At 44.2% G+C, this 22,195-nt stretch overlaps 1 protein-coding gene and 1 long non-coding RNA gene across 3 annotated transcripts in view; one reads left to right on the plus strand and one right to left on the minus strand.

Moving 5' to 3' along the window:
- The first annotated feature begins 2,436 nt into the window (after positions 1 to 2,436).
- Positions 2,437 to 12,151, plus strand: LOC115206199 (uncharacterized). Its single transcript, XR_003880759.1, has 2 exons — positions 2,437 to 2,986; positions 11,433 to 12,151. It is a non-coding gene; the product is annotated as an uncharacterized LOC115206199 (long non-coding RNA).
- Positions 11,975 to 22,195, minus strand: part of sorl1 (sortilin-related receptor, L(DLR class) A repeats containing) — a 79,191-nt gene continuing 68,970 nt past the window's right edge. For both annotated transcript variants that reach the window (XM_029772848.1, XM_029772847.1), the window contains exons 36-48: positions 21,987 to 22,099; positions 21,589 to 21,690; positions 21,393 to 21,459; positions 20,975 to 21,057; positions 20,793 to 20,883; positions 20,499 to 20,689; positions 19,888 to 20,007; positions 19,450 to 19,614; positions 16,777 to 16,951; positions 16,291 to 16,397; positions 15,970 to 16,162; positions 15,445 to 15,657; positions 11,975 to 14,992 (exon numbers count right to left, since the gene is read on the minus strand). In XM_029772848.1, the coding sequence (XP_029628708.1) occupies positions 14,925 to 14,992; positions 15,445 to 15,657; positions 15,970 to 16,162; positions 16,291 to 16,397; positions 16,777 to 16,951; positions 19,450 to 19,614; positions 19,888 to 20,007; positions 20,499 to 20,689; positions 20,793 to 20,883; positions 20,975 to 21,057; positions 21,393 to 21,459; positions 21,589 to 21,690; positions 21,987 to 22,099 (1,688 nt within the window). In that variant the 3' untranslated portion in view covers positions 11,975 to 14,924. The remainder of the gene's footprint in view (positions 14,993 to 15,444; positions 15,658 to 15,969; positions 16,163 to 16,290; positions 16,398 to 16,776; positions 16,952 to 19,449; positions 19,615 to 19,887; positions 20,008 to 20,498; positions 20,690 to 20,792; positions 20,884 to 20,974; positions 21,058 to 21,392; positions 21,460 to 21,588; positions 21,691 to 21,986; positions 22,100 to 22,195) is intronic.

The raw sequence follows: 22,195 nt of genomic DNA on the forward strand, positions 1-22,195 counted from the left end.
AGATAAAAGGAGAAAGGAGCCCTGTCTGAGCCTGACTACAGGAAGAAGGCCATTAGAGGTGAGTCAGTATCAGGTATGCGGTCAGAAATCCCAGCCAATCACAAGTTCAGTACATTAGGGAGACGGCAGCTTGTCTCCAGTCCCGCCTGCTCCCTCCCAACTGCTGCCCCATCAGAGTACAGCAATAACACACACACAACGTTGACATATTTCTGGCATAGTTGCAGTGACCTATCGTGTTGTTTTCAGATGTCTTACTGTCTGTAGCCTATAGGGGACATCCTGGCACAACAGTATAAAAAACGGACACCCCATTTCCTACTTGCCACTTCCTGCTGTTCCGAAACTTCGGAGTGAGCGACAAATGGACTCCGGAGGTTGTGTCATTACGGTGATCTCCTTATCAGAATGGCTACTGCTGAAGAGGATCAGTGGCAGCAGAACCTCTATCTGATCATGGCTGTGTCCAAAATGGCTCCCTATTCCTAATATAATGCACTACTTTTGACCAGAGCCCTATTAAAAAGGGAATAAGATGCCATTTGGGGCATAGTCCTTGTTGGGTATAAAGGCTCCAACTCCTGCAGCTGGGAAAGTCTAGGAGAGCAATGGGGGCTTACGCCTGTCTGCAGGGGGGTTCAGAGAGGGTGGAAGTGTGTGTACAGTACGTATGTGTACTGCTGAGGAATGCACATCTTTCAGACCACTTGACCCACTAGTCTCTGGGGTCTGTATAATTTAACCCAGGCTCAGAATAGAGCTGTCGCAATTACAGTAGGTCCAGGTGCTTAACTTTTTTTTTAGACGCTTGCATTTTCTATTATAGGAGTACTCGGACAGGGTCAAAATAAATGGTTTGTTTCTTTTCCTGGTCTAGAATGTAAAGAACTGTCATTCCTCTTTGGGTTGGCTATCAATAATGTGTTGATGTCAGCATTGGTCAGACGGACCTATACAGTTCAGGTTATACTCAATGCACATGATTGGATTGATTTCAATCCTCAAAATGTTTTATTTGAGCAGAAAATGTACATGAAAGTTGACATTCCTCCTAACATACTACTGCCACCTATCTCATTCAGTTGCTGTAGTCTATAATGTGATATTTTTGTACATCATTGACGGGATTCCATTCAATCAGAGAATCTTTCAGTCCTGAAGGTCTTTACTTTACACTTTACAATTTGAATTCAAATTTTTATTAGGATCCCCATTTGCTGACACCATAACGTCAGCTACTCTTCCTGGGGTCCAACACAGAACTATAAATACATTACAAACCATACATTTACATTAAGACATTACAAACATTTAACAAGTAGACAGAAAAGTCATTGTTTGAAAACAAAGCTCTTTCTCAAAACCCGCAAGCCAAAAACACTTGGAGACACAACTCAGGCCAGTAAACGTATGTGGGAACGGGTAATAATTCAGAAGTATTCATAAAGAGATACGAAAATATTTCCTGATATGAATGTGGGATTCTCTGTGTTAGGATTTCATGATCGTTCAATGGTCTTCCATTGATCTTGTGTAAAATGTTTTCCTGTGTCTCTCTTCCCTGTCAAGTAGTCACAAGTAGCCATCTGAATGCACATACTGTACTTCCAGCCAATGCCATGCCAATGTGGGAGGTTTGCTCCGCTCAACAGGCAGCCACAGAATACCCATTCAAATGTCACTGCAATAGCCAACAGATGGTTTCCATCTATATCACAACGTGACCACACATGTCAGTTCTCTCTCTCTCACGCGCACACTAACACACACTCCTGGCTTGATATGGCTATGCATGGGACTGGGGGCCCCAGTTTTCCTCCTTTTCACCAGTAATGACATGTGAAAGAAGCTGGCACGGTCTAATGTGGCACCGTGTCCAGACCAGAGAGACATTTTCTCCCAGGATGCCCGTTGCCGCAGCCACATCCCCAGACGCTGTTTGGTAATGGCCTCAGTGATTGAATGGTAGCGGAGGGCTGGGAAGAGGGGGGGGGGGAGCAGAGAGAGAGAAAATGTTGTGTTTTCATTAACTTTGGAAGTTGGCAGATTGGGGCAGAGTGTCAGAAATGAAACTGATGAGGACGGAGGAGTCATCAAGGTGATGGGGGAAGGTTTAAACGGTCAACCGTTTCCCTATAACAGTGCACATTTTTTTATTTCATAGGCAACCTATTCCCTACATAGTGTGTTGGCCAAAATTAGTGCACTTTATTGGCAATAGGCAATTTCGGATGCATTCTATTATAAGGGGGGCAATTACATGTATTTTTGGTTCACACTTAAGTCATCTTTCATCTTTGGCCGTTTCAGTGCCTCTCTGCAATCTTGCTAGTCCCAACTTCCCATCTTAGATGGAGAGAGCCTTACCCTACATGGTAGCATTAGCTTTAGGTATTGTGGGTGAGACTGACTAAAAAAGGGCTTGAATGGCAGCTGCTCTGCTGTGTTCACCCCAGAGAGCAAGGGAGAGAGAGACGTGGACTTACTGCAGCCATCCCACACTGCAGAGCACGATGCCCATCAATCACCCTACTGTCCCACACAGCCTCCCATTGTTGGGGCTCCTGAGAATCAAGAAACACGTTGGCAACCTCTGTTTGTTTTTTGTTCTCAGAAGGGCCCTGCAATAACCATCCCTTTGTCCCAGTCGTATTGATGGAATCTGGAGAATAAGCAGATTTGCAACGGATATTAATGAGCCAGAACAATAGGTGATCAGCGGTGCAACACAGGTCAAACAACAAGCGTGGCTTTTATGTTGCCAGGATACCGTGTGCTTGGGGGTTATTCAATCACTGGAGGAAATGATCATATCTACACTGTGCCTGTCTGTAGTCACCCAGTTCCAGGCGCCGCCATTGACAGATGGATGGATGGACAGACAGACAATCACTCTTGAAGACCAGAGAACCCTCACAACGAATGAAGGAACAAGAGTTCACAGGAAAAGAACATCAAATGCACATGCAAGCAAAGCATCGACTCGGTAGGTTGTGCCTGTGCTGTTAACGTCTTAATTTCAAACTCGTACCCTCCTCAGAGATGCCTATGGGGCTTACTATAACCCTCTCGCCACATGGAAGGGATTGTATTGGTTTAAGCCACAGGGAGTCTCTGTAGCTACAGAACACCTCCAGCCTTGTTCAATGCTGGGGAGATGTCTAACATTGGAGACCAAAAAATAAAAACTCACAAGCCTCACATTTTAGGCTATGTAAAATTTTTAAAAAGCATCAATAACATTAAGGAAGAGACATTTACATCTACAATGAGCAATATGTGTAAAACGATTTATATGTACATGCATATATGGTTTGTGCTTAGTAGGCCACCGTACGTAAGGGAGTCTGTGGTATTTGGCAAACAAGTATGTACTTAGACACAGTGTTAAAGAGGTGAAAATGATTCAGTAGAGTGCCAACAGCCTTCTACAAATATTTACAAATAATTTTACAAATCTGTATTAATGTCTTAAAACATGGCCAGGGCAGGGCAAGTGGCCAATAGTGTGGAAGTGGGAGGAAGCTGAATAAAACTTAAACCGGCATCTAAGAAAAGGACTAAATGCAGTTCATGAATTTGTTTGATGGGGGGGCAGCAGGAATATCAGGACACTGGGATTACTCCAAAATGTTCTCACAAGAGGTCATGTTTGAGCCAGAGGGTTTAAAAGTCAAGTTTGTCTTTCTCACGCTTCACAGTTGTGTCCTTAAGTTGCCATTAAGTTGGTGTGTGCGCACATCCGTGTGTGTGTGTTTGTGCGTGTGTTTGTGCGTGCGTGTGTGTATGTTGAGCTGAGGGTTGATCCCTGAGCTTGATGCTGAAACAGCAGAAGAGCTAGGAGGGGGTAAGCCTTCTCAACCTTGTCCACTCTGTGAGGAGATAGGCAGCTAGCCCCAGTCCTGATGGAGACTCACTGAAACTTAGCTAAACATAGCACCCTGACCAGGCCCGCTATTATTAGGAAGTATGCACTGAAAGGGGTCAGCAGTCGCCATGGAGAGAATATGATAGTGGCCGCTGTCCAGCGTGGTAGCACACCTCGAATGAGTCTGAAATGGTATCCTATGCCCTATAAAGTGCACTGGTTTAGACCAGGACCCATAGGGCTCTGGTCAGAAGTCATGCATTATAGGTATATAGGGGATATGGTGCCATGGGAGTTGGAGGAAGAGTCTAAGACAGAAATGGATTTGTCATTATTACGGCGATATAAATAAGATGTTCTGTCTCATGATTTATCTCACAATATGACTGCACTGCAGACTATGGTTTCATCTACCCGTCTCTTTCTTTGACTTGGAGGATTTGACTTAATTTCTCTGTTCTAATTCACATTCTCTCCTTTGTATCAATGATAAATGCTTTTAAAGAAATTACAGAAAATGAAAATGAATTGTACATGAGATTTTTCACTCAAGTCAAAGAAAATACTGGTAAATGATGCATCTTATGACACTCACACCAAGTAAGGACCTGTGTACTCTAGTCTGCTGTTATTTATACTGTGGCCAGAGGCAGCTTCACAATTTGTGGACGGCTACGGTATGTTTGATGACATAAAACCGTCAACGATAACAAGAATGAAAGAAAGATGGACTGAAAGGAAAAGGAAAGAAAAACCCATTTCTGCTGGGTGTCAGTTAGCTGGCAGCACAGCACAGCTAGGGAGTCTTGTTGCTAAGAGAGAAACAGCACCAATCTCTCCAATTGGCTAGAAAGACCTGCATGATCCTCCAATAAAACCCCACACAGCACCAGGACAGTGCTAGCCATCCAGACAATTAATATGGTAGCCGAGTTCGGGGATGAAGTGGATTGAAAGGTATATTTATTGGAAAGGTCAAGATTGGACTGATTGTGTGTGTGTGTGTGTGTGTGTGTGTGTGTGTGTGTGTGTGTGTGTGTGTGTGTGTGTGTGTGTGTGTGTGTGTGTGTGTGTGTGTGTGTGTGTGTGTGTGTGTGTGTGTGTGTGTGTGTGTGTGTGTGAGATGGTAGTAAATGGGAGTTATTAGAAATGTTGAGAATGCAAGGTGCTATTTTCCTGATTTGTATTCCCTGAAAACCATAGTCATCACACATGTTCCACACTAAAGAATGGTTCCACAGTAAGGAGTGGTTCCACACTAAGGAGTGGTTCCACAGTAAGGAGTGGTTCCAAACTAAGGAGTGGTTCCACACTAAGGAGTGGATCCACAGTAAGGAGTGGTTCCACAGTAAGGAGTGGTTTCACAGTAAGGAGTGGTTTCACAGTAAGGAGTGGTTCCACACTAAGGAGTGGTTCCAAACTAAGGAGTGGTTCCACAGTAAGGAGTGGTTCCACACTAAGGAGTGGTTCCACACTAAGGAGTGGTTCCACACTAAGGAGTGGTTCCACACTAAGGAGTGGTTCCAAACTAAGGAAGGGTTCCACAGTAAGGAGTGGTTCCACAGTAAGGAGTGGTTCCACACTAAGGAGTGGTTCCACAGTAAGGAGTGGTTCCACAGTAAGGAGTGGTTCCACACTAAGGAGTGGTTCCACAGTAAGGAGTGGTTCCACAGTAAGGAGTGGTTCCACAGTAAGGAGTGGTTCCACAGTAAGGAGACGTTCCACAGTAAGGAGACGTTAACTCCCAAGATTTAGTATAATAGAACCAGTATTACATGACAATAAAAGTCCCAACTACTCTTTGAATGAAACCCTGGCCATAAAGGAAGGTGAAAAAACAAACATACAAAGTTTACAGTCAAGCATCTAGTGACTGTCTAGAGCGGGGTAAATTATGTTCAAAGTTTCTGAAACTTCATGAAGGGGAGAAACAGGCACACACTAAAGACACCTCAAGGGCATGAATGTTGGAACGGACCAATACCCAGAGTAGTCTACCTAAACCACCAGCCCTATCTACTTTCTCTGACCAGGTCAATCTACACGTCTCCCAAAGCAGAGGGAAGTGATTGAAAGTTTGAACTTGGCTTTCGGCAGCCTATCCTGCTAGACAGTCCCAGCAGTCATTTGCTTTTAATGCTAAATGTTAATGTTCACCCAACACTTTACCCAGTGGGCAGAAATGGTTGCAATGACGTTACGCGGATGTTTTTTTTTGTGACATCATGGTACTGACGTTTTTTTTTTACACATCTTATATGGTGAGGCTATCTATTGAAAACAAGTTTACAACCAGAAATGACATCTTCCAATTGTAGTCATTTAGAAGACGCTTGTATCCAGAGCGACTTACAAAGAAACATCATTATGACGTCCTGTGCCAAATTCTTCCCACTTGGAAGGGTACACAGATACTCAAGACATTCATCGATTTCTTAGCAAAGAACTTAATACAAGTTGAGCATCATTCACCTTCAGAGAAACGTTACCTTCTTACTTAGCCAGGTTAGTGAATAACCATGTTTCCGTCCAACCCTTTTTATGTAAGTAAAAAGTAGGCTACCTGTCGGATAAAAAAAAAGCAATTGTAGGTAAGCTTCCCTAAATGTTGACAAAACCAAAATACATTTGAAAGGGTGGACCCTTTTTTTGTCTGTGAAATAGATAATGCGACAAATGGCAGTGAATTTTTGTTTTTCGCATCTTTTGATAGAAGAGCCATCATGTCGCAGTAAATTTGCAGTCACACGATGCTACATTGTGTGGTCTGACGACAAAGTGCTTTTGATGTGCACTACGTAATCATGCACAGCTTTTTATTCGCAACAAGCCACTTTGATGGAAACACACCGCTGCCTGTAAAATGGGCATCTCTTTTTGTGTGAATATTAAAGTATTCACTTGAAAATCTTTTGACAAGTGGATGGAAACCTAAAATAGCTATTGAAACAGAAATGTTCATATAAAAAACAAATACCAAGGCACCCTTATGATGCAAGTTAAAATGTCATTATCTTGACATGTCCACAAGGATAACTCTCTTTCAACCTGGACATCCAAAGATTTCTCAGGGAGAAAGAGCCTTATGAGTTCCCCCTACCAGTGCTCACAATAGACCACAATGGCTGTGGCTTGCTGTCCACAACGGCCTGCCTTCTCTATCGCAAGCCTGTCCTTGACCAGCCATCAGTTACCAGCCTATTGACCTTTCAGCTACCAACCAATCAGTGGGTCAGGTACCTCTTGACCCCTGGGAAGTGGTAAAGGTGGACTCTCTTCCTCTGGTCAAGTGGCTGTAGAAACCACACACCACACACACGTGCACCCACACTGTTCACTGCCCGTCGCTGACCTTCAACCTCCTACTGAGTTGTACTGAGGAGCCTCCATGGTCCTCTGATTGGATTGGCCATGATAGACACTTCACACAGTGGGCTCTAACGGTCTGATAATGGTAGGAACACTCGAGGAGAGTGCCCTTCCTTCCTTTATGAAGGAAGGGCATGGTGTCATATAGATTGCAGTGTCATATAGATGATGACTCAGTGTGTGTTCATGGGGACGTATAGCCACGCAGCGTATAAACATGTTATCATCGACATACATGAGAGGCTCACTCGTCCCGCCAATTGGATTGTCGGCGTAATGCTATCATAACGCGCTTAGCATAGCTTCCTCCATTTACTTGACGTTTCCCTCCCTTTTTCCTCGACTGATCTTTCACAGCTAAACTAACACAGTCAAACTGCCAGCAGCAACTCTGTTGTCATGTTTCCATCTTATGAATTTAACTCAGATTTCTTCTTGTTAGCCTAGATTTGTAGTTTTAAATTCAGTAACTGCAGTGGCATATTGTTTTAATATGTGTATGATATTTACATCTTAAAATAAAGACTGTGGATTGTTACTTTTATTATGGTAATTTTGTCTCATGTGCAATTATGCCATGAATGTTATTGTCTCGCAGTTTTGTGTTATCTTCAATGTATAAAATATATCCACACTACTTTGTTTTTGACCCTCTTTTTCTCCCCAATTTCGGGATTACGATCTCGTCTCATCGCTGCAACTCCTCAACGGGCTCGGGAGAGGCGAAGGTCGAGTCAAGCGTCCTCCGAAACATGACCCGCCAAACCACGCTTCTTAACACCCGCTCGCTTAACCCGGAAACCAGCTGCAACAATGTGTCGGAGGAAACACTGTTCAACTGACGACTGAAGTCAGCCTGCATGCGCCCGGCCCACCACAAGGAGTCACTAGAGTGCGATGAGCCAAGTAAAGCCCCCCCGGCCAAACTCTCCCCAAACCTGGACGACGCTGGGCCAATTGTGCACCGCCCTATGGGACTCCTGGTTACGGCCGGTAATGACACAGCCTGGGATCAAACCCCTGCAATGCAGTGCCTTAGACCGCTGCACCACTCGGGAGTCCCTATTTTGTATAATTCTAATAAAGTGAAAAAGTTGGAAACGTCTAAGTTCTGTTAATTAAAAGGCTAATATAGCATGTATCATACAATAAAAAAAATAATTATGACTAAGCAAGAGATCTCCCTTCTCTCTCGAGGTAGCCTAGTGGTTAGAGCGTTGGACTAGTAACCGAAAGGTTGCAAGATCGAATCCCCAAGCTGACGAGGTAAAATCTGTCGTTCTGCCCCTGAACAAGGCAGTTAACCCACTGTTCCTAGGCCGTCATTGAAAATAAGAATTTGTTCTAAACTGACTTGCCTAGTTAAATAAAAGGTAAAAAATAAAATATCTATACAGTTACTAACTACACACATATCTGAAGTCCCAGCATACAGGACACAATACTTTTCTCTTTGCTTTTGAGGTCATTCACCTCTCTATACAAGAGGGTTCGACAAGGGAGTTGACTAATGATGTTTATCAGTTTGATTGGGTCTTGGAACACTGTAATGTGGTAGTAATAAATGTCTTGTTGAGGAGGCAACACAGATGGTGTTATATCAAGCATGCCCTCTGCTGGAGGAGATTCCAGGCTGAGAAATAAACACTTGTTCAAGTTTCCTCCTCCCAAATCTCTGGTCAGTGAGAATCCTTAGCAATCTGAGGCCCACTAGAGGGGTACTGTAGGCTACAGGACTATGTAACAGGGTTGTTTGAGTACTTACCAGAAGCAATGTAGGAGTCTCAGAACCATTGTGCCGGAAAATTACTATATATGGGGCTGACAATTGTTAAAATCGGAAGACGTTCATCCGAAACTGTGACATGCACACATTTGTGAACTGGGTAAGCTATTGGTTTAACAATGCCTTGAGATGTGTGTGTGTGTGTGTTCTGCACGGTCCAGTCTGTGCTGTGTACGGTGAACGCTGCCTGGCCATGACAGTACAGGCTGTTTATCCAGACTACCCCTCTCAACCCCTCCTCCCCAGCATCTGCTCATCGTCCTCCCAAGGCCCGGGCCGTTTCCTGGCTGCAGTACACACTGGAGCCCACTGTTGCGTCTGCTGGGGCTGATCAGAGGCACCGACCTCAACGCTGCTCCCTCCGATGCACTGACAGGTCACCAACAGAACAACTGGCTGTTGTATAGAGGGGAGTGGGAGGGAGAGACCAATCTGTGACTGACATGAAATTACACCAGTTGAAGGGAGGGTCAGAGCCTGGACACTTAAGTTTGGGGTCATTTCTTAAGGCCTGTTTAGCGAATCATTGTTGTCTACAAAGGTCGATAGTGATACCATGATGTGGAATATTCCATAACAAAATCTAGAACTGATGGTCTCAAATCTTGAACAATGTAGTTTCTCTCAGTGCATTGGCATCCGTTACTCACATAAACAGTGATTGTGATTTGGAAAGAGATGAATAACTTATCGACTTGAAAAGAGAAATAGGGAGGAATTAACTTCTTCAACAAGCAGGTCTTTCTCTGACAGCTCTGAAACCGAACACGTGAGACCTCTAGTGGTAGCCTTGAGAACGACGAAGCTATTCGACAAAAGAAGAAAAGCTTGTCTGGATCCCAAATGGAGCCCTACACTCTTAAAAGGAAAACAAAAAAGCCAAGGACAAGAGCATCCCTGGTATGGCGGCACAGTTACTGTGAACAGTTGAGTGGGCCGGTGAAGGAGCTTTTCTGACTGCAGGAATGCGTTTTCTGAACAACAGTGGGGGCTAAATGCATCACAGCGTCAGAGAAATCCTGACACTGTGGTGTCAGTGCTCTCTGTCTGAGCTGCCCTCAGAATCTGATGGACAGATGAGAATGGAGAGGTGAGGAGAGGGGGGAGGAAGAGAGGAGTACAGCAGCTCAATTTAGAACGTCGTAAGAGTGGAGTGCTTTTTAGAGCAGAGAAAGAAAGACTGGAGAGCAGTCTGTTACAGTAGATCGTCATTGAGCTTTTAAAAGAATCTGTAGCCTACACAACAAATATACTTGGATTCATTCGAGCACAGCATGTCTAGGTCCACTGTCTGTGGTTGACCAGGACGAGTCAGATCTGAAAATAAATACAGCCAGACGAGTTTAGTCAGAGAAACAACAGAGTGGAGACAGTTGAGAAGGAGCAAACATTTCTAATAGCGGTTCCCGACAGGGTATTTTTGCTGAGGGAGACTGCCCAGTTGGTTACTCTTTGGGCAATATATGATAATGTCCCTTTCAGGATTTAATTCCCTGTACTATAACAGTGTTGTTTGAAGTCGTGTTTGAAGTTCAAGATTATTAAGTATGTTTGGGAGCGTTTCTTTCCGCAATGTCAGAGGGTTCTTTTCAGGTGGAACACAACAATGAGCTGGCGCAAAGGAATGAGAGAGATTAAAGATGAGGCCATACAGAACTGTTGCCCCTGGGGATAATCTTGAGCCAAAAGGGCTAAGTGGACAAATATACCTAGAAATGTCCTGATTGGGCAGACAAGAGTGCACCTTGTTATGATAAAAAATATTATGTGTGTGATAATGTGCTGTATATGAACCATACAGCCAACATTCAAGTCAAAATGTAACTAACAATTAGGGAAAGGGGATACCTAGTCAGTTGCACAACTGAATGCATTTAACCCAAATGTGTCTTCTGCATTTAACTCAACCCCTCTGAATCAGAGAGCAATTCAACTTCCATATTCAACTTCCAACTTCCATAGTTCGTCTTTATGTCTTATAGTATTTTATTTGATAAAGTTTGAACTGCTGTTGATATACTGAAAGCATGACATACAGTATAGAAGTGTAAAGAGCCTCTTCCTAATGACCTTGTTAAAATGTACTTAGTAAAATCATGAACAGCACTATTTAAGTACACAATTATTTCCCTCCCCCAAATTAATATGTACACTTGATTAAGGTAGCACTTCAAAACTTTGATTAAAAACACAAAAGACATTACTCTCTTTTGCTGTTATCGTGTGGTTCTGTTTTTTCATTTCATGGATGTCTATTCCATTGATAACTGTACTTTGTACCTTCAAAGCACCTAGCCTGACGGTCTACTCTTTACTTAATCACACCTGCCTCTTTACTTAATCATAGAGCTGTCTGGGGAATTGTGCAGCCTGCATTAAAGCTGTAATGACCTCACTGTTTGTTTCTAGCCCTCTGTCTTTCTCAGAAGTTCCCCTGAGAGCATGGACAATGCCCTTCACTCAACAGTCATAAAAGCCTATGAGCGTCAGTGGAGCTGTGGCCGTTCTGCATGACTGGAGGAACGAGGGAGAATGAAAAGACCAGGAGATGAGACGCGAGTCAAAAACCACAAGTGAGAGTGGCCTGATTAAGGACTGACCACAGTTCATCTCCAGGACGTCCGTACTCTACAACCTCTACACGGCACTGTCTACATGCACTCCTTCCTGTCTCACGCTGCCAAAAACTGAAGGACTTACTCATAGCATTGTGGTTAACCAAGGCTGAGTTTGCCGTTGCTTTGTTAAGGGTCTTTGAGGAGACTCGATAGGGGATTTGTTTATTTCTATCAAAAGCATTTGGAAGTTGGAAGGACATTGACTAAAGGCAGTAAATTAAACAAAAGATATTAAATAATTTTAGAAAGCAGAGATCTTCAGTGTTGTTTTTGTCTATCCATCCATCCATCCATCCATCCTCTCTGTGAAAGAAGAGGAAAATGAGGCTTCGGCACATTTCCAGTAAGTTTATTCCAGTATAAGTGGTTTTTAAAACACTGCACACTGTACCTCAAACATATCACGTCCTTGAGACCCCCATAAGCAAGCAAGATCAACATATTCAAATATGGCGGTGTCCAATATCATTATATTCTGTGCAAAAACTTTAAGCATACAATTTTACAGAATAATTTTTTTTTTTAAAGTTTACATTTGGAAGGGATGGGGGTTGAAACGGTCACACAATCAAGAATTATATTTTGTACAATTGTCAAAACTTGGGACTACATGAGATAAAATCCATCAGGTGGCTTTAGATATGTGCCTTGTTTAAACAGCCAATGCAGACAGGAGTAGTGACCTGTATATAACAACAACAAACGACTTCTACTGCTCTCTCTTCAGTACAGATCATTCTCTTTAGCATTGTGTAAGGGGACTGAGTGTGTGTGTGCACTCGTGTCGTCATAAATACAGTACATACATACAAACTCAATGTGTTCTAATAAGGCATATGTGGCAAATCGAAGTCCACAGAAAAGAAACAGTCCCATCAGTATCTTTACAGGACTATTTAAGGCCTGGAAAACAGAAAAGGGGGAGATAAAATCACAAGTACCTTACGGAAAGAATGTCAAAACAATGTATTGAAAGCAGCCCTGCAGTGACCGGGGGGCGGAGAGTGCGATGGGGGGGGCTGCTGTGACGTCACCCCCACAGTGGGGTAGGGGGATGGGGGCGGGAACGTGGTCCTGGAGCCTGGGGGGGCAATGCCTGCCCTGAACCAGTCTACAGTCAGACACTATCAAAACTCATTTTCAGGTCTCTCTTCCAAGAGTATAGGGGTGAACCATTCAAAGTAGTGTTCTTGGCTATACAAAGTGAGAGGACTGCGAGTGTATCCATTTCACATGAGAGGTGGAAGGGAGGGGGGAGCACATTATCTCATAGCCATAAAATCACAGATACAAAATACATTCATGAACAAAACCCCAAAACAGGTCAATGAATAAAAGTATACCTCACATCAATTGAAATGGCTCTTTAGCATAGACTAAAATACACGTTTCAGTTCATGACTACACAATAGGATGGGATGGGGGAAGAGTAAAAATAAAAACATTTCTTGGCGCATCAAACTGACGTGAAGCGTTTTGCTAAACAGTGAGAGCCGGACATGCAGTCCACTTCACCGTGACCTAAACATCATATTGCTACCCCAGCAAGCAAAAGTGGTTTCAATGACATCATTATGTATATTATTAAATTATGATCAGGTTGCAGATTAGACGTGTCCTTTTTTTAAATGTAATTTTTTTACAAAAAAGTAAAACAGCAACCACAAAATGCAATAATCTGGTTATCTGACCAGATAACAACCAAAATATGACGTCTTTCCCATTACATCTTGCTCTCGTCATGAAAAATATATCTTGCTGTAACAGAGACCAGTTCCTTGTCATCTGGTTTTATAACTTATTTTCAACCAGAAAACCAGTTTACAACAAAATTACGTCCAATTACGTCATGCTCCAAATGTTGTCTCTAGGGTTACTATAGTACCTCCGTGAGGGTTCTGAGTGTTGGCTAAAGACTCAGATGATGGTACCACGCCAGTGTCAGACCAGACAAAGACCCAGTTCCCTGAGAACATCAGAGACAAACGTTCCAAACACTACAAACTAACGGCAGCAGGTTGGGCATAATAATATTTTAATAAGAATAATATTTACAACGTGGTGGTCCTGATAAAAAAAACAATTAAAATCAAACTATTTTCCTATCGATGCAGCATTGGGAGTAGAGAAACACAACAGAATAATCGAGCTGACTTTTTGGAGTAAATAAATGTGAACAACTCCTGTGTATTGTTGTTACTGCTGAGTAGACTACAGCAACTCCTGTGTATTATTGTTACTGCTGAGTAGACTACAGCAACTCCTGTGTATTATTGTTACTGCTGAGTAGACTACAGCAACTCCTGTGTATTATTGTTACTGCTGAGTAGACTACAGCAACTCCTGTGTATTATTGTTACTGCTGAGTAGACTACAGCAACTCCTGTGCTGGTGGTAGGATCTATAAAGACACTGCCTGGTGCCATCGATTTCATCTAATCGCTACTCATTGGTTGGTTACGCGGACGCCGAATGCTGTGTTCACGCCAACGGACAGTTTCAAATCAAATATAGACAACAGATTAAAGTGATCTCATTCGAACAGACAGCAACATATTCAGATCGGTTTCAGTACGGACACTGTAAACAACGTACCATGGGCAAATAGTATACTCTTTAAAGTAACATAAATCCTGAATAAATACCATAAAGACTGTTAATTTATGCTGTGTCAAGAGCTTGTTTTCCTCACTCCCTTCAAGAAGCTTTTATCGGTAACTTTTTAACAATATTCTTTTACATACAGTATATTGATTTGGTGTATATTTTCTTTCCTTAGGTGTGTTTTTTTTCTGCATTGGATATTCCAGTTGCTAGGTACTTATTTTGGCTTCAAGCAATGAACTGCTCTTTATGGAGTTAGTTTGTAGTTGGGTCTATTCTCCCAGAGCGACTAACACTCGACTTGCCTGACAGACTCCTAATCCTTCACAGTTAGCATCAGTTCCCGACCAATAAAATCCTTTGACCGATATATATATATATATATATATATTATGTATAAAAAAATAAGTTATTGCGCATCCCAAAAAAGTGCATCGTAATTTTCTTTTAAAAAATATCTCTCGTTGCGTTTCACTTTTTCTTCCTTTGATCCGGAATCGTATAAGACTGTTTTCTCGGAAGGGGTTGGTTGACGAAAGTGTTGGCGCACCTTCTTTCTTGACCTCTGACCTTTTGTCGTACCACGTGGGCACGGGCGCGTAGGTGACGGGTTGGGACAGGCAGGGCAGAGTTTTTAGTAGAGTGATAGAGAGGAGGAGGAGGAGGAGGGGTGGTCCTGCTACGCAATCACCATGGGAACGTCGTCTGAAAAGCCGCTGATCATGGGGGTGTCTTCGTCATCGTCACCTTTAAGGAGGACGGGTAAACAAGAGAACAAGGGAGGAGGGAAGAATGACATGATAGTTGCATCAGAACGGCTCATGCTAACATGTGTTTTATGATCCTGGTCATACCCATGAGAAATGAGTGGGGCCAGGAGTTTCTCCGGACGATGGGACCTGACAAGGACAAACTACGGTCCCTAGCAGCACAGCCTTTAATTGGGGACCAGAGTTTTTCTGGTCAGGTCACACCATCAGGAGAAACTCCGGACCCTACAAATGATTGACCAAAAGCCATGCCAATCAGATGGACGCAGAGCGGGATACCCGATGGGTGTTAGTTCACAAATAAAGACAATGTGGTTCGGAGTCCAACACGGTGTAGACTGATAACATTAAGGCTCCTTAGCAGCCATCACACGCAGGCAAAGTCAACGGTAACATCAAGCGATATAGAACTTAACCAAGGAGTCTTACCCAGCTCGTCCCCAGAGGAGAAGATGGCCGAGCCCAGGCGGGAGTTGTAGTGGCTGTTGGAGAAGGCGGTGAAGTTGTTCTGCAGGCGGCGGTGCCTCAGGTACAGGACCACCAGGACCCCACACAGCCCCAGCAGCAGCAGGAACAGCACCGGCACCACCACTACCGCCATGTCCCCTGACTGACCCGAGTTCCGCACCGCGTCACTGGGACCTGCAGGGAGGTGGGGGGAGGAGTTACACCTGGTGAGTGACATTCACTGACTGACCTGGTTAACATTGCATATACAACACATGAAGGAGCCATTATGAGAGATACTTTTATCTCACAAAGTTGATTGATGAAGTAAGATGAACATGGAAAACAATCATCATATCCATCATATCAGTATCCTACCTCGTATACCTCTGTTGTATGAATGTCACCACACATTGTTACTGAAACCGACGTTGAGGATTTATGGACGTTCGTAGTAAATCTGTAGCGAAACTTCCCATCCTCCCTAGTATCCCCTTCCCGCCTCACCTTGTCCCAGCTGGTCGTAGAGCAGCAGGGCGGGCTCGCCACACAGCTGTCCGTTGAGCAGGCAGCGGGCCTGGACGGAGAAGGTGTAGTTGTGGCCCGCCAGCAGGCTGCTGATCCGGAAGAAGGTCTCCGTGGTGTTACCCAGGAGCACGGTGGAGTTGGACAGGCTGTCGTACACGTGCACCTCGTAGCCCTGCGGAGAGACACCGAGCACAGATGTGCAGACAGACACAGACAGACAGAGATGGTGAATATCAGAGGAACTAAAAGACAGTGGGGTAGATCTGCCTTCACAGGGAGAGACAGCTGTGTGTCCCTCACCCTGCTCTCATTGAAGCTCCTCTCCTTCACGGCCAAACTCTTCCAGAAGAGGAACACATGGTCTTTCTCCGTCAAGATCTTTAAAGCCTCTGGAGCAGGCAGGGGCACTATGTCCACACAGAATAGAAGGAAAACACTTTAACAACATACATTCATACAACTACGTTCATGCAAGAACAATCCCCGCTAGGTTTTGAATGTGGTCTCCCCAGAGCTGTTGGTGCTCTAGCTTGAAGTCCTTTAATATTGAAGACACCTTGACTAGCCCCCAGCCACTATGTAACAGATTGTGGGCGCGTTCCAAGTCGTCTATCTATATTGCAGTCGGGCTGCACATGCCAGAAGATCGCTACATTACATTAACATGACCCCTAAGATGTTTTAACTCTTCCCCGGGGGATTGTGGGAAAAAGAAACAGCTGATGGTCGGCTGCAGTAAAGATGACCTAGAACGCGCCCGTCCCCGGGACATAAGCCGGGCCGTACTTGTGTTGAGCGTGTAGCTGGCCTCCTTGCTCATGTTGCGCAGGCGGACGGAGACGCTGTAGTGTCCGCCGGGCTCCAGGCCCTTGAGGCAGTACTCCACCGTGTTGTTCTGGGTGGTCAGCTTGTAGCTGCTCTCGGTCTTACGCACCACGTCCTTCAGGTGCACCGCGTACGTCTGCACGGGACGGACACATGCAAATCAAACTTTATTGAAAGTGCATTTAACAATCTCAACAGTGTTTACAGTAATATAATACAACAAAAGAACAATGAATGACAGACGTGTTGGCATCCAAAATGGTACCCTACTAACCAGAGCCCTGGTCAAAAGTAGTGTGGGACAACTGTTCATGGTACTACACTAAACAAAAATATAAACACAACATGTAAAGTGTTGATTCCATGTTTCAACAGCTGAAATAAAAAGGTAGACATTTTCCATATGCTCAAAAAGCTTCTCTCTCAAATGTTGTTCACCATCCACCTGACTCGTGTGGCTCAGTTGGTAGAGCATGGTGTTTGCAACGCCAGGGTTGTGGGTTCGATTCCCACGGGGGACCAGTACGGGAAAAAAATATATGAAATGTATTCACTACTGTAAGTTGCTCTGGATAAGAGCGTCTGCTAAATTACTAAAATGTAAAAATGTAGTGAGCATTTATCCTTTGCCAAGATAATCCATCCACCTGACAGGTGTGGCAAATTAACTTCTTGGTGACAGGGGGCAGTATTAAGAAATTCAGATGAATAACGTGCCCAAATTTAACTGCCTGCTACTCGGGCCCAGAAGGTAGGATATGCATATTATTAGTAGATTTGGATAGAAAACACTCTGAAGTTTCCAAACTGTTTGAATGATGTCTGTGAGTATAACAGAACTCATATGGCAGGCAAAAACCTGAGAAAAAAATCCAACCAGGAAGTGGCTTGTAGTTTTTCTATCTAATCCCTATTCAAACTACAGTGTCTGTGGGGTCATTTTGCACTTCCTAAGGCTTCCACTAGATGTCAACAGTCTTTAGAATCTTGTTTTATGCTTCTACTGTTACTGGGCAGAGAATAGGAGCTGACTCAAGCCTGGGACCAACGAGTTGTTTACTGCGCCGGCAAACAGGCGGGCCCTTCCTTCTTTTTCCTCTGTAATGAATACGCTATTGTCCGGTTGGAATATTATCGAAGACTTATGTTAAAAAGACCCTAAGGATTGATTGTAAACATCTTTTGACATGTTTCTATGAACAGTAATGGAACTATTTGACTTTTCGTCTCTGGTTTTGCGCTCGCGCGCTATGCCTTTGGATTAGTGAACTGAACGCGCAACGAAAACGGAGGTATTTGGACATAAATATGTCGTTTATCGAACAAAACGAACATTTCTTGTGGAAATGGGAGTCCTGGGAGTGCATTCCGACGAAGATCAACAAAGGTAAGTGAAGATTTTTAATACTAATTCTGAGTTTAGTTGACTCCAGAACTTGGCGGGTAACTGTATAGCTTGCTTTGATGGCTGAGCTCTGTACTCAGAATATTGAAAAATGTGCTTACGCCGTAAAGCTATTTTGAAATCTGACACAGCGGTTGCATTAAGGAGAAGTGTATCTATAATTCTTTCAATAACTGTTGTAAATTTGATCAACATTTATGATGGGTATTTTTGTAAATTGATGTGGTCATTCAAAGGAAGTTTTGGAGGGAATACATTTTCTGAACATCACGCGCCAATGTAAAATGGGGTTTATGGATATAAATAGGAACTTTATCGAACAAAACATACATGTATTGTGTAACATTGAGTCCTGGGAGTGTCATCTGATGAAGATCAAAGGTTAGTGATTCATTTTAGCTGTATTTCTGGTTTTTGTGAGGCCTCTCCTTGCTTGGAAAATGGCTGTGTGGTTTTTCTTTAGGCGCTGTCCTAACATAATCTAATGTTATGCTTTCGCCCGTAAAGCCTTTTTGAAATCGGACACTGTGGTTGGATTAAGGAGAATCTTATCTTTAAAATGGTGTATAATACTTGTATGTTTGAGAAATTTGAATTATGAGATTTTTGTTGTTTTGAATTTGCCACTGGCTGTTGATAATGTGTGTACCGCGGTTGGGTCGCTAGCGTTGAGGGAGCGTGCAATTGGCATGCTGACTGCAGGAATGTCCACCAGAACTGTTGCCAGAGAATTGAATGTTAATTTCTCTACCATAAGCCGCCTCCAACGTTGTTTTGGGGAATTTGGCAGTACGTCCAATCGGCCTCACATCCGCAGACCACATGTATGGTATCGTGTGGGCGAGCAGTTTGCTGATGTCAACGTTGTGAACAGAGTGCCCCATGGTGGCAGTGGGGTTATGGTATGGGTAGGCATAAGCTACGGACAACGAACACAACAGCATTTTATTGATGGCAATTTGAATGCACAAAAATTCCGTGACCAGATCCTGAAGCCCAATGTGAGGGCCATTTTTTTAAGGTATCTGTGACCAACAGATGCATATCTGTATTCCCAGTTATGTTTCAAACAATAATGTTTCCTTACACTGAAAGAAGTCAAGGGACAAGGAGAGACTGCAATCCAGACTTTGGGTCTGTTTTGAAGTTTAAGCTTCAACTCACTTTAAAAAAAGTTACCCATCACTTTAACTGTATCTGAAAGCGCTGACGCTTGAGGTCGGCCGTACCAGAGGGGCGCTGGGGGAGTCGTAGGGAGGCTGCCACTTCAACGTAGCCTGGGTTTTCTCAACTCGCACCTTGTGCAGGTTACGAGGAGGAAGCCGCTCGTTGGGAATCATCTTAACCACCGCATAGTCCGAGGGAGGACCCAGGTAGGGAGAGACGGCCCGCACCTGTCACACACACGAACAAGCACACACACACGAACAAACACACACACATTGAGATATTGTTCTTCAGAAACCAAAATGTACACACAGGTTAACTGTGAATGGATTTTCTGCAGTCGATCATTTTACAGTTCAGCACAGTTAAGACCAAAATGGAATCAGCGGCAACAACGAAAAATCCCTAGCCAATCGTGTTGCATGTCAATGAAGTTTTCTGATTCTGTATGAGTCATTGAGAAAGGAATCAGAGTGAAGAGGAATAGGGGGTGAACTCACGAGGAACAGGTACTGCTCATCACTGTCCACAGTGACGGTCCGGTTGCTAGCGCTGGTGTTCACAATGTGAGGGCTGCGGTACAGGTCCAAGAAGGAGGTGGCAAAGAAGATGCCATACACCTGTACAGACAGACAACCACACAGTACATCACTGGCTGCACAGGGAGACATAATGCTCCAGCAGGGTGCTTCACAGTAGAGGTGGATGAGGTGAGTTCCCCCTTACTATGTAAAGAGCTTCGAGCATCTAGAAAAGCACTTTATACATCCAATCAGTTATGACTCATTTATGTAATTCCTTATTATGTTTTGTTTGTGGGGACTCGCTTTATTGCTCTTGCCTGGCGTAATGGAACCAATGAAATAGTGCAAACCCCGCCCATCAGGCACTCGAGACAGGCCTTATACTACAGATACTACTTAAACCCAGGGTCATGTTCATTAGGCACCAAATAGAAGAAAACAGAGTAGGGACTACCTGAACTTGTCCAAGAAGAAGCGCTCATTTTCGTTTTCGGTCATAAAACGTTGTATGCTGTTTTCCGTTACGTGACCAAATGAACATGACCCATGTCTGTAACACAGTAGCTGTCATGCTGTGCCCGTGTTACCTGTGCGGGGGATCCGGTTACAGTCCAGCTGCAGTCCACAGAGCTCTGGTTGAGGGCCCGGGCTTTCAGGAGCGGAGGCTCCGGCTGGGTGCCTGTGGTCTGCTGGCGGGACAGGGCTGTGGGGCTGTCTCCTACACTGGTCTGGGCCCACACAGCCACCTCGTAGATGGTCCCCCTGGTCAGGTTGGTAGCTGCAAGTGTACAGGTAGATACAGACAGAGTTGGATTAGGATATTGAAAAACACTTGTTTTGTTGTCAGAAAATGTGTGGACACTAGAGGCAGACAGGCCGACCTTTCAGTATGCTGCCTGGCACGGTGTAGTTCCTGCTCTCCTTCACGTGAGCATCAAACACCCAGGACAGCACCACCACATACTGCCTCACCTGCACACACCCACGGAACAACGGTAGAATTATAGGGCAAGTTAGAATACATAGACAAGCACTAACTCACTCAGAGACGCCACCAACTGACCTCATATTGGGAGTTAAAGCTGAAAGACAGGCTCATCGAGTCTTCTGTGATGCTGTCGGTGATAACTGAGGGAGGTGGTAGAGCTGAGAAAGAGGGAGAGACAATAAGCACCAGCTCCAATAAATAAGACAACTACCGAGTGGTGGCCAGCAGAGGGCGATAAAACACTAAATCTCCACAACGCAACCAGTGGAGGAAGTGCACTGAAGGATTACAGCTGGAGACCCAAATAAGAAATGTGCCATCCTCTGGTGACCCAAACTAAAAAGAAATAGCGTGTGATTACAGATACATTCTTATAACCTGCGACCCAATTCTCACAGAAACCCTGGATTAGAGAATTTGTCAAATTGATCAAACTATCATCCTGCCATATTATAAATTGTCAGGGCAATGATCATGAGAGATTCTGTCATACCTTTCTTGGGGATGATGGATTTAACCTCAGTCCAGTTGCCCATACCTCGACCCGTCACTGCTGCCACCTGAAAACACACAGGTTTAGAATACATCAGACAGGCTCAGAACTCAATTCTAAGAGCTCATGTTACCTTGTTCTAATGCTAAGAACCCAAATGTCACTATGAAGCTGCTCTGAAAGACAGGTCTCTTACTCTAAACTTGTACAGAGTGCTGGGCTGTAGGTCTTTGACCTCCACACTGTTGCCGGTGCTTCGCTGAGAGAACCACTCCACACCTTTTTCACTGTACTCCACCTGTCACACACACACACACACACACACACACACACACACACACAGTCAGAGAAACAAAACAGGGTTGAAAAACAGGGTTGAAACATTTTTCATAAGCCCACATTGGAATGTGTGGAGTCTATCATATTTCTCTGGTGAACATTTACTTTGATATCCAGCACCCGCTCAAAGCCAATGGCTGTGCGTATGTTTCCATCTCTTCTTATAGCCCTACTGCTCAGGACATGGCACTAACGGAGACGGTTACTAGGTTTACCAGAGGAAACACCATCCAGTGTCTGGGCAGGCTAACTCACAATGTACTCCCGGATCAGGCCGTGGGCTTTGTCCGGAACGCTCCACGAGGCCTCCACCGTGCCGTCCTCTCCGTTGTCACATGACAGCTGCAGGTTTCTGGGGGGGTCGGGCACTGCAACAAACATTACATAACAGTACTGTCAATCCACCATAATATTCCATTCAAAAACACTGTTGCAGGCAGGCCACAAACCTCAAAAGTAATATA

The sequence above is a fragment of the Salmo trutta genome, chromosome 13, assembly GCF_901001165.1.
Source record: "Salmo trutta chromosome 13, fSalTru1.1, whole genome shotgun sequence".
Classification (NCBI taxonomy): Eukaryota; Metazoa; Chordata; class Actinopteri; order Salmoniformes; family Salmonidae; genus Salmo; species Salmo trutta.